Source organism: Centroberyx affinis, unplaced genomic scaffold, assembly GCF_046629955.1.
Source record: "Centroberyx affinis isolate AG114_WGS23_722 - 3 ecotype Tasmania unplaced genomic scaffold, CSIRO-AGI_Caff_v1 ptg004848l_1, whole genome shotgun sequence".
In the NCBI taxonomy this organism is placed as follows: Eukaryota; Metazoa; Chordata; class Actinopteri; order Beryciformes; family Berycidae; genus Centroberyx; species Centroberyx affinis.
In genome coordinates, this window is record NW_027282368.1 from 26741 (window position 1) to 39174 (window position 12434).

A 12434-nucleotide genomic window follows, 5' to 3' on the forward strand; every position below is an offset into this window, starting at 1 on the left:
GGGGGATACCATTTAGGAGATAGTTCCTGTTTGGGAGACCGGATCTACTCTTGTTTTGAATTACAATTTTTAGTGTGAAGCAAGAATAGAAATGCAAAATGCTGAACGACCCAGGACTGCTTTGTTGTCTTAAAAGCGGGATCTGTTGTTGAATCTGTTCATCAACGTGTTAAAGGTAAGTTTTTCATTTTTTCAAATGTATTTGAGTTCTGAGTTTAAAGTCAGAATTCTGAGAATTCACATGTGGCCCTAATCCTCTTCCGTATAGCTGCATCTGATCTTCGTGAGTAGTTTATATTCTGGTTTTCAAGGTAGTCAAGTGCCAAATAACCCCCATGTTAAAACTAAGTGGAGTATTGCTTTAACTCCTTTATGGAGCTGCTCAGTGGCCAGTAGTATTGGACTGCGGTTCCACTGAGAAGCTTCCAGCTGTGAAGGTGTAAAACTGTACGAGTGTGTTGCTATGTACTCAGCAAGCCTTCCCTGACAAAGCTATAGAAACATGTCATGTTTTTCATGCAGTGCACAGGTTAATGCAACCTCCTTCAGCAACCACCACAGACTGAGGAAAAACATAAAGTATTAGAACAGCAGAATCCATTGCCGTTTTTAAACAAGCAAATAGTAAACATGTTGTCCCCCACCAGTGATGTAGTTCCACCCTTGGGTCAGTCAGTGATTGCTGAGTGTACTTGAAATATGAGTGAAATTGTATAAGCATTTTCGTATGGGACAGACTATTATGATAACTTTAACTGTATTGCTTTACCACTGAGTCCCCATTCATTGTCAATGCCGCCCCCTAGCGGCACAAAGTCAAAGTTACAATTTGACTAACTAACAGACGAAGACCGATCCATAGTCCCCCCTTTGGTGGGGGACAAAAATTGATTAAAGACCCACTTTTACTTTTACTGCGTGGCCTTTCAGTATGCCTGATGTGTCTTACCTTGTTTTTTGTAATGTGCTTGGTCTGCACTGTATAGATACAGTGGACCTCCCTTGGCTTGACACTCACTAGCTTGCTCTCTTGCCTCTACCACCCAGGGTTGCTTCGTACCGGCTACTACGACCTCCTCATCGATATCCACCTGAGCAGCTACGCCACGGCCCGCCTCATGATGAACAACGAGTACATCGTCCCGATGACCGAGGAAACCAAGAGCATCACCCTCTTCCCCGACGAGAAGAAGAAACACGGCTTGCCCGGCATCGGGCTCAGCACCTCCCTGCGACCCAGAATGCACTTCTCCTCCCCGAGTTTTGTCTGCGGGAACGGCTCATCGGATCGCAACAGCGGGAACAACGGATCAGGATCCGGAGACTGTTTCCAGTATAGCCCCGAGTTCCCATTAGAGATACTGAAAACCAAAACAATCGAGATGCTAACAGAGGCGGTCCGGGAGGGGAGCATGCATGTACGGGATCCAGTAGGGGGCAGCACTGAGTTTCTATTTGTCCCCCTCATCAAGCTGTTCTACACATTGCTGATCATGGGGATTTTCCACAATGGAGATCTGAAGAACATCCTCCAGCTGATTGAACCTTCAGTGTTTTCTGAAGGAGGGGAGGGACAGGAGGAGACGCACCTGGAGCGGGAGGTGGTGAAGGGAGCGGAGACTGATAAAGCGCGAGGCAGAGCGGGAGGAGGAGGAGGGGAGGAAGGAGGGAGGAAAATGCCTAAAGGAGGACTGTTACAGATGAAGCTACCAGAGCCAGTTAAACTCCAGGTGAGACTCAATACTGAAGGCCTACACAAAATTGTTTTCATTTTATAAATGAAATTGGACATTTTAAGGTGTGTCACTGTATTTTTATGCTGGCCAGAAGGTCTAGCATCTCTGTGTGCTGCTGTGTCTAAAAGCCTGTAGGATATTCATTAGGTCCTTGTTGAACTGCCATGTCTGAAATGCCTGTAGTGAAAGTTACTGCTCCTGCTGATGCTAGTTTTCAATGCAGTCGCATTGGAAAATAGATTTTTTGCATTTCACATTTCTCCACAATTCAAAGTGCTTATGGAATTGTTTGATTAGACAATTCATACCAAATTGCGGGGTTTCCTGCTAACAGCTTTGTTTTGTTTTTTTCACTTGTTGAAAGTTTCTTAAAAAGATGATCCAAGGTGAAGGGCCATTCACCATTAACCCTTTCTTTTGTTTGAAAATAGCGTTATAGTAGTCATTAAGTCTCTCAAGACCAGAGCTCCTTTTAGTTTTGCTAATTGTCCTTTTACTGCTTGTCTGTATCAGGACTCATGTTGTGTCCAGACTTGACTCCCTGGACATGACCTCATACATAATCCAAGGTCATGACCTCACACATAATCCAAGGTCAGAGTACTTCAGGCCTCCTCTGGCTAGGCAGTGCAAGGAAGCGCAGTAAGGATTATTTTTTTCGGGGGTTGGGCATCCCCCAGTATAACACTAAAGTCTCACTGAAAGGCTACAGAGGAAAAGTGGTCCTAAAATTGATTTTTGATGTCCTGCCTTACACTGCCCTTGATCATATGGTTTTAGTCATTTTTGGATCATCACCTGTGCAAAGTGGGCAGTGCTCTACCACAGAACATGTATTTGTTGTGGAGCACTGTTACATGTCACACGCATGTTACTTATTTCACTTTAGCCTAGTGATATTGAACATGTAAGCTGCTGCAATGCTGCAAAGCAGTTGCTATTATTCATTTTTGTTTCTCTTGACAATCACTGTTCTTAATATTGTTTCTCCACTGCATTTTATCTGTCTCGTCTTTGAGTTATCTGTTGTAGTACTGCTTGTAAAGCACCTTGAGCTGAATTCTATGTATGAAAGGTCTTGTAAAGTAGATTATTTTTAGCCCCAAGAGAGGCGGGACTCTAAGGATCACAATGTTGGTGGGTCGGTCACTCTGTTCACCACTTTTGGTCACGTGGGTGAAAGTGTGCTGCAGGGAGTTAGATTGTAACAGATCTGTAACAGACGCTCGGGAGACCTGAGCTTGATTCCCGGCAGGGTCGCTTCCTCAAAATTCAATATACATTTAATATGCTATACACATAACACAGGGGTCTAAACATGGCAAACTCTGTCGCAGGTCTGTTAAGACTCGTAGTCTTGTTATTATTAGGGGTTCAAGCCCGTAGGGTGCCTGGACTAGGGCTGATCGATTTTGAAAATATATCTAATTGCGATTATTTTGACCAATATTGCAATTGCGTTATGATTTGCGATATTAGTGGGAATGATAATTTTTACATCATTATTCTCATTTTCATTGAAAAACGTATTAAAATGATTATGGTGTAATTTTTGTGTATAAATACATTGGGGATCGTTGACAGGAGAATGTGCAGTATTGCCCAACCCAGTTATGTACAACTGCCTTTTCCTATTTATTTATTTGTTTGTTTATTTATTTATTTATAAAGCCCTTGATCACATGCATGTCTCAAAGGGCTTTACGGAGAATGAGCCTAACTAGATCTAACTGATCAACAATCAGCAACAACACCATAGAAAAGATTGAAATAGGACAATTATCAGGAAAAGCACAAGACACAAAAGCAGATTTTAGCAAGACATAAGACACTCCAGCCTTTGGGCCACGCCTCCTCATTTACAGCTTGAAAAGCCAAATGTCAAATGCGAAATGGCAAATGCCTAATGGAAAATGGAAAAGATGAAATTTAAAATGCCAAATGTCAAATGCCAAATGGAAAATGGAAAAGATAAAATTTAAAATGCCAAATGTCAAATGCCAAATGAAAAATGGAAAAGATAAAATTTAAAATGCCAAATGCCAAATGCCAAATGTCAAATGCCAAATGTCAAATGCCAAATGGAAAATGGAAAAGATAAAATTTAAAATGCCAAATGTCAAATGCCAAATGAAAAATGGAAAAGATAAAATTTAAAATGCCAAATGCCAAATGCCAAATGTCAAATGCCAAATGGAAAATGGAAAAGATAAAATTTAAAATGCCAAATGGAAAATGGAAAAGATAACATTTAAAATGTCAAATGTCAAATGGTAAAGTGCAAATGCAAAAAAAAAAATAGTTTAGTTTTTTCTATTTAAGCTTTTAATTTAAGTATTTCCATTTCAGCTTTTCCATTTCCCATTTTGAGTTTCATATTTGATGTTTCCCTTTTCTTATTTCCATTGCCATTTTCAATTTCATCTTTACAATTTAAGCTTTCGGTTTGACCATTTCCATTTAAGCTTTTGCATTTTAAATTTCAATTTTTTCATTGTCACTTTACATTTTCAAATTATCATTTAAATTTTAAATTTGCTTTTTCAATTTCCTTTTTCTTTTTAAGTTTAATTATGGCCTGATTATTCCTAGTAGTGTAGTAAAATAATAATCTTTTTAATTTGATCTCTTTTAATTTTAATTATGACCAAAATATCCTCTATACATAAATACATAACAGCCTACCTATTCTATTTAACCTAACCTACCAGCTCCACCAACCTTAGACCCTCAAAGGAAGAACTTCCAAGAAGAAAAACTGAAGAAACCTTGGGTGGGCCAAGTCAAAGAGGGATCTTCACAAGTGTTGACCCAAGACTGTTATATATACGTGGCTAACCTGCGTCTGTGTGTGTGTGTGTGTGTGTGTGTGTGTGTGTTAGATGTGTCATCTGCTGCAGTACCTGTGTGACTGCCAGGTCCGTCATCGTATCGAGGCGGTGGTGGCCTTCTCGGACGACTTCGTGGCCTGTCTCCAAGACAACCAGCGCTTCCGCTACAACGAGGTGATGCAAGCGCTCAACATGTCCGCCGCCCTCACTGCCAAGAAGACCAAAGAGTTCAGATCGCCTCCACAGGAACAGGTGAGGCCAGCAGAGGAGAGGAGAGGAGAGGAGAGGAGAGTGGAAGAGAGTACAGAAGAGTAGAGTAGTAGTAGTACAATAGAATAGAATAAAGACACATTTGAGAAGTACATTGAGAAACATTGAACAAAGAAACTAAAACCATGAACATACCCTGTCTCACCATAAATACTGATGTACTGCTGAAGCCTCTTAACATGGAAAAGTAGAATAGCACGGAGATGCTACGCCTTCAATGCTTGCATGTAATGCAATTTAAAGCAATATTGCTGCTGTCAAATGTTTTTTTTATTTGAGCATGTTGACATATATACACATACATGAGCACATATATCCATACAAATATACATGCCAATTAGACCGGAATATGCTCTTTTTCATTTTCTTTGAACAAATGTATATAAAATAACGGTGATAACTAAAGATATGACAAAATGCACAATGCAAAATGCAAGAGAAAAGAAATAAATAAAACACTCTCTGCTAACCTAATCCCTGAACTCTATCCCTGACTCCCCCCCCCCACCCCCCCCAGCTCTACCATTCCGTCAGTCACTACTTTGTTGGTGTAGTCAAGTCAAGTCAAGTCAATTAATTTGTAAAGCACATTTAAAAACAACCAGAGTTGACCAAAGTGTGAAGTGTGAGTAAAAACAGCATAAAAATATATAACAGACAGACAATAATATAGAGAACAGAAGATAAAAGACGTGCATGATACGCAGAACATTATAAAAGAATTCAAAGCATGTGCGGTAACAGCATATGAGTTAAAACAGCCAAAAAAATAAAAATAAATGAAAATAACAGACAGACAATAACCCAGAACAGAAGATAGAAAAGGTGCGCATGATACACAAAGTGATTTTAATAACATTCAAAGGCCAGGGAGAAAAGGTAAGTCTTTAGTCTCGCCTTAAAAGTGTCCAAGGAAGGGGCGGACCTAACAACGAAGGGCAGGCTATTCCACAGTTTTGGGGCAGCAGCCGAAAAAGCACGGTCACCCTTTTGCTTCAACCGGGTTCGCGGGACAGTGAGAAGCATCTGGTCAGAGGATCTAAGTGATCTAGAAGTGGAATGGGGGCACAGGAGGTCAGAGATGTAGGGTGGTGCCAGTCCATTCAGGGCTTTAAAAACAAATAATGAAACTTTAAAATCAATTCTGAATTTGACTGGAAGCCAATGAAGGGAGGCCAGTATAGGTGTGATGTGGTCCCGCTTACGGGTACCAGTCAGGAATCTAGCGGTGGCATTCTGGACTAGCTGCAGCCGGGAGAGGAAGGAGCTAGCAGCTCCTGTATACAGTGAGTTGCAGTAGTCCAGCCGTGAAGAAATGAGAGCATGAATGACTTTCTCCAGATCATGGGCAGAGAGAAAGGACTTGATTTTTGCTAGCTGTCTGAGTTGGAAGAAGCTTCCCTTTACAACAGAGTTGATCTGCCTGTCGAATTTGAGGGCAGAGTCGACAACACACCAAGGTTTTTTACGTGTGGTTTAGTGAAGGAAGATAGTGGTCCAAGGGATGTACAGATGTTATTGCTGTTTTCGGGGGGGCAGAATAGAACGATCTCAGTTTTATTGTCATTTAACATAAGAGCATTTTTGGACATCCAGGATTTGATGTCTTCAAGGCAGTCGAACAGGGGTTTCAGGGAGCGTGTTCTATTTGGTTTTAGTGGGAGGTACAGCTGGGTATCGTCAGCGTAAAGATGGAAGGAGATGCCGTGTTTCCAGATAATGGAACCCAGGGGGAGCAGATACACAGAGAATAGAATGGGACCTAGAATTGACCCTTGGGGGACCCCGCAGGTGAGGGGGGCAGAGGAGGATGAGAGATTGCCAATCTCAACTGAAAAGGTTCTATTTTGTAGGTATGACATGAACCAATTTAAGGCTGTTCCCTGAATGCCGACCCCATATTTGAGATGTGAAAGAAGAATTTTGTGGTCGACCGTGTCGAAAGCAGCGCTGAGGTCCAGCAGTATTAAAATAGCACAGTCTCCAGAATCAACAGTTAAGAGTAAGTCATTAGTAACTTTTAACAGAGCGGATTCTGTGCTATGACGTGCTCTGAACCCAGACTGGAGCACTTCTAGGGATGCATTGTCGTCGAGGAAGGATTGTAGTTGGCTAAGAACAACCTTTTCAAGAACTTTTGAAAGGAAGGGTAATTTAGAAATTGGTCTAAAATTAGTGAGACCTGTGGGGTCGAGATGTAACTTTTTGATGAGAGGCTGAACCACAGCGTGTTTAAAATAAGATGGAACATAACCTGAACCAAGACATCTGTTGATAATTGACAGAATGCTAGGGCCTAAACTGTCGAAAGCCTCTTTAAGGAGGCGTGAGGGAACAGTATCAAGGGAGCAGGTTGTGGGTTTCATATGGGTAACTAAATTATTTCCAGTAAACAAGTGAGGGACACAGGCTCAAACTGACATAAGACAGCAGTGGACACTGGGGGGACAGAAGGATCATTTGTGGAAGGTGAGATGCGTGATCTAATATCAGCTACCTTATTAACAAAGAATTAAAGACATTTTTCACAGGTTGTTGGGGACGCATCAAGGCTGGCAGTAACCGGAGGATTAAGTACTGCATTAATAGTGTCAAAAAGAACTTTCGGCCTGTGACAGTTTTTGGCAATGATATTAGAAAAATAATTCGCTCTGACAGTTTTGACAGTATCTTGGAATTTGGTTAGACAGTCTCTCAGAATATCGTAAGATACTTTAAGCTTATCCTTTTTCCATTTACGCTCCGCTCTTCTACAGTCCTGCCTTATGGCACGGGTAGCATCATTTAGCCAGGGCTGAGATTTGGGTTTAGGCCGCCTGGATTTAAGGGGGGCAACAGAGTCAAGGGTGCTTAAACAAGTGGAGTTAAATAAAGCGACCAACTCATCAACACTCAGGTGAGGGGGAGCCACCTCAATGGTGCAGGAGTTAGGATCAGCTACATAGGAGTTTGAAAACTGGCTGGCAGTCAAACAGTTAATATAGTGAGAGCAACAACCAGGGAGACGAGGTTTGCGTGAACTTTGGCAGGGGAGAATGGCATCAAACACAATGGGCTTGTGATCGGATAAGCAATATACTTGGTCACATAGTTCAACATTACAGACGGGGAAACCATAGGTAAAAACAAGATCAAGTGTGTTGCCATGCTGGTGCGTGGGGCCGCTGACATTTTGAACAAGATTAAACGAGTCAACAAGGTTTTCAAAATCCCTTACCAAAGGTCTAGCAGGGCAACAAACGTGAATATTAAAATCACCAAGAATTAAGATTCTATCCCATTTAGGCATAATCAAGGCCAGCAAATCAGAGAACTCTTGTATAAAGTTCTCGCTTGATTTAGGCGGTCTATACACCACGGCAAGAAGTACCGGGTTTGATAGTTCAACTACAAGTAACTGTAGTTCGAAACTGGAATAAGAGTCGGCGGTCAAAAGACGACAGTGGAAGTGGCTTTTAAATATAGACGCCAGACCCCCACCCCGGCCAGCAGTCCTAGGAGAACTAAAAAAGTTACAGTCGATACAGTCGATGTAGAGGGGAAAATGCCAATTTTAGTTCACGAGTGTAAGTGAAAGGTGACTACACCTTGTCAAAATATGGTAATTTAAAGTAATATTCCACGTAGTTTTAACATGGGGGTTATTTGGCACTTGAACGTTTGTGAACAGCAGATCCTGCTTTTAAAGGTCCCATATCGTGGAAAACGGGTTGGATGTGCTATCTAAACATCGTGAAAGTAGCCAACTAAATCCACAGAATCCATATTAGAAAAGTGAGCCTCTAAACGAGCCGTTTGGACTTCCGTAACTTAGTGGCGTCACAAAGGTTCGCTCATTATCATTTTTGTAAGAAATAATAGACTAACAAAGTGTTTTTTTCAAAGCGGTTGAGAATTTCCCCTACCTGTCGCTGCCTGTTCTGCTGCTGGTCTGTGATGTGTCACGTTTCACCCTTGAAACGGTTAGCCAATCAGAACAGAGGGGTCGTTAATATTAATGAGCCTTAAAGGCACACCAACAGAAACTGTTCTTGGTAAGGCTCAGAGAGATGCTGGAAAATGAATGTAGAAAAATGGATTGAGAGTGTTTTTGGTACATGACACCACACACACAGCTTTGAATGGACCTCAAGACACAAAATAAAACACTGGAAAGTGTAGAATATGGGATTTTCCACTATAAAATAATAAAAAAAACCTGTCAAAATCTAGTTCAACTGCTCCCCAACACTGAGTATATGTCAGATTTAGATGATTCCCCAGCATATATCCCACATTAGTGCTTGTATCACACACCTGAATGTGTATTTATGTGTATTTCCCCTGCAGATCAACATGCTGCTGAACTTTAAGGATGAGAAACCGGAGTGTCCCTGTCCTGAATACATCCGAGAACAACTGCTGGACTTCCACGAGGATCTCATGATACACTGTGGTACTGATCACCTTAAACAATGAAATGAAATATACTTAGAAACATGAACACACCTCTACATACCTAGGTACTTTCTATATATGTATGTATGGCCTTCTGTAGACTTAATGTGAATATGACGCATGTTTGCACACCATGTATATATGCTGTAACTTCATTTTGTATCTTCATATTCTCATTTTTCCTACATTTGTTATCCATTGCATTTCTGTATTTTTAGAACTTATTTCATACAGCAAAATGTTTTCTTTTTTTGTGCATATTCTCATATTATACATACTTTTATTCATTTTTTTGGTTTGTCTTGTAAACCATTCTTTTTCATATATAACCCTCATTTTGTTATATTCTTATTTATTCTATTTCTGTTTTTCTTTGCTGTATCCGATTACCATTTGCTGCTGCAACAATGCAGTTTCTCCACTAGGGATCAATACATACACTATGTATAAAGTTATTGAATGTCGTACATGTGTACACATATGTATGAGATTATTCCCCCCTCTGCCGTCAGGTATAGAGATAGATGAGGAGAGGGCGATGGAGGCTGAAAGTGACTTCACCATCCGAGGTCGACTCCTCTCCTTGGTGGAGAAGGTGGCTTACTTGAAGAGGAAGATGGCTGACCTGCCAAAGAAAAAAACATACAAGAAACCCAGTGAGTCCTCAGTGCCGGCCCACACACAGAAAAACACTGACAAAACAGTCTATTGAACATTTGGAGAGTTCATTTTCCAAAATATGATATATTCATTTTGGAAAAATGCTGATACCTGAAGGTCATCATTCAACAGTTCTAAAATCTTGAGGATGCAGTTTGTAAAAGTATCTCATTTAGTCAACCAAGGAATTTAATTCCCTACTATCTACTAATACTACTACTACTACTACTACTACTATAAATACAATGTTTAGGTTATGGAAGTGGTCCGACTCTGGTTATGGAAAGTCATGGAAAAGTCATTGATTTTTACATCAGGGACACTTAAGAATCCTACTCTCCTTTAAAAAGGTCAATCATTTAGTCAAACCAAGTCCCCTACTGTCATCATTAGGTTTACACTTTTTGTTTGGAGGTGGCACTTTTTTTTAGTTTCCACAACGGGAACTTATGGAAAATGATTGAACCTCTTCCATAATCTAAACATTGTATTTCTTCCTGGTTTGTTCATGTTTTTCAGTCTGGTTTCCACTCCCATTTGGGCTGAAAACTAATCTAATGCAATGAATGTATGAAACAAGTTGGAAAATACATTCCGCTATATTGCTGTAAAGTGAACCATTTGTAAAATCTCCTGATATTCCCTGACTTCCCTGGAGAATGAATCAAATCCCATGACTTTCCCTGTCCGGAATACAACCTCTCAAAATTCCATGATATTTCAGGAATTCCATGACCAGAGGGAGTGTTAAGTCCTTGGTTGTGAGCAAACATAGCACTAAAGCGCATTTTATAGTTCAACTTATAGTCAAAGTTTTCAGTAGCCCAGAATCTGGGTTCGGTGACTGATAAATGCCGGAAACAAGAAAATGGTAAATATTACTCTCATGTGCTAAGCTCATGGAAGTATATTATATTATGTAGATGAATTTCGCCTCACCTCAAAAATAGACACGAGTAAGCAAGTGCAGTTTGGGGAGTGGGGGGGAGCTGCTCCATGTCTTCTGCAAAAGATATCAGAATCTCCAAGCTCTCTTGTGAAATCCTTGTGAGTTCCTGCCTTTGACACCAAATGCAGTTGAGCTTAGACTGTAAAAGATTTAATTAATCCATTAATACCCAATTTGGATTTTAAGTATTTAAAAGGACATAAGCAACTTGAATTTAAGCCCCTACGGATGTACCTCAATATATCACTCTCAAATAAATGTTGATAGCATAGTATAATGGCTATAGAAAAATAAGACAATCACAGTGTAAATTGGTTAATTCCATGTGTTTCTCTCTATGTGTTTATTCGATTTGTCCCTGGCCATGACTTGGCAGGAAATGTGCACAAAGATAGAGCCTCAACCAAAACAGAACAACCAAAACAGACTTTTCATTGCTCTAGTTGTTTGTGTGGAAACAAATGCACAGACATGTATAGATACTGTCCAGTCCCGCAACGCCTAGCTAGCATCAACTGTTGCTGCAGTCCTGGAATAATCAGGATAATTACATCACTCACCAATGTACTGCCAAGAATAGATCCACTCTACTGTAATGCTGCACTTTAGGTTAGGTAGGTTATCTGTCTCTGCTGTGGAGGGGCAGTGGGCTGTGGGCCAGGTGGTTATTGGATAGTTCAAAGTAGAGAGAGACGGGAACGATTGGATCTTCTTGTCTGCTACGGTGAGAGGTAGTGGGGCTCCGATTTAGGGCAGCATCCTTCAAGGATGGGGGACTGCCTCTCAGTGCAGGTGAGCATGGTCGACCAAGTCCAGTGTGGGGTGGTGTGGCAGGTAAATGTTCGGCTTTAGACCACAGTCTCTGGATATACCGGCATTCACCTTTCTGATTGTGTCAGGATGTAGTAAGGTAGAGATGACCACTCTTGAGTCGGGGAACTCTAAAGAGGCTATTGACTGAACAACGTCATGTTAATCTGCGCGAGCCATTCTGGTCCTTGATTTTGATGTTGCCACCCAAGTTTAACCAATCCTGACAAGTCCCACTTGCACACTGACTCCATTTTGCCAATGTTCAAAATAGAAATGGGAGAAGTAAAGGGAGGAACAGGGAAAGATCATAGGGGCTTCTGTTTTAGGAGGGTTTTTTTTTTTTTTTTTTTATGATTTTATTTTCGTTTCTTTATAGACACAAAACATAACATCTTATACAATACAATTATATCACACAAAACATCCTAACATAAATACAAAACATCCATACAAAACAAAACCCAACATTACTAGACTTACATCAGAACATACAAATCAACCTATTTGCTCAGTCCTACATATCTGCTATATTCCCAAATCATACCACCTATTAATTTTAACACCTCAGCTATCCAATACCTTTTCACATAGCCTCTTTTGCAAATTAACATATTATCTGTTCATTTTTATCACCTCTTTTATGGAATCCACCTGTTTAATAATTTCTTCTATAACTTTCATCTCCTAATCTGCACATTAGGAGGGTTTGTTAAAGCCCCAGTATGCAGGTGTTATTTC

General features: G+C 40.6%; 1 protein-coding gene across 1 annotated transcript in view; it reads left to right on the top strand.

Annotated features, from left to right (window-relative positions):
* LOC139666168 (ryanodine receptor 2-like) overlaps window positions 1–12434 on the top strand; it is a 167658-nt gene that overhangs the window by 25522 nt on the left and 129702 nt on the right. Inside the window, exons 16-19 of the mRNA XM_071545293.1 lie at window positions 1048–1730; window positions 4619–4819; window positions 9167–9272; window positions 9793–9930. Coding sequence (XP_071401394.1) covers window positions 1048–1730; window positions 4619–4819; window positions 9167–9272; window positions 9793–9930 — 1128 coding nt within the window. The remainder of the gene's footprint in view (window positions 1–1047; window positions 1731–4618; window positions 4820–9166; window positions 9273–9792; window positions 9931–12434) is intronic.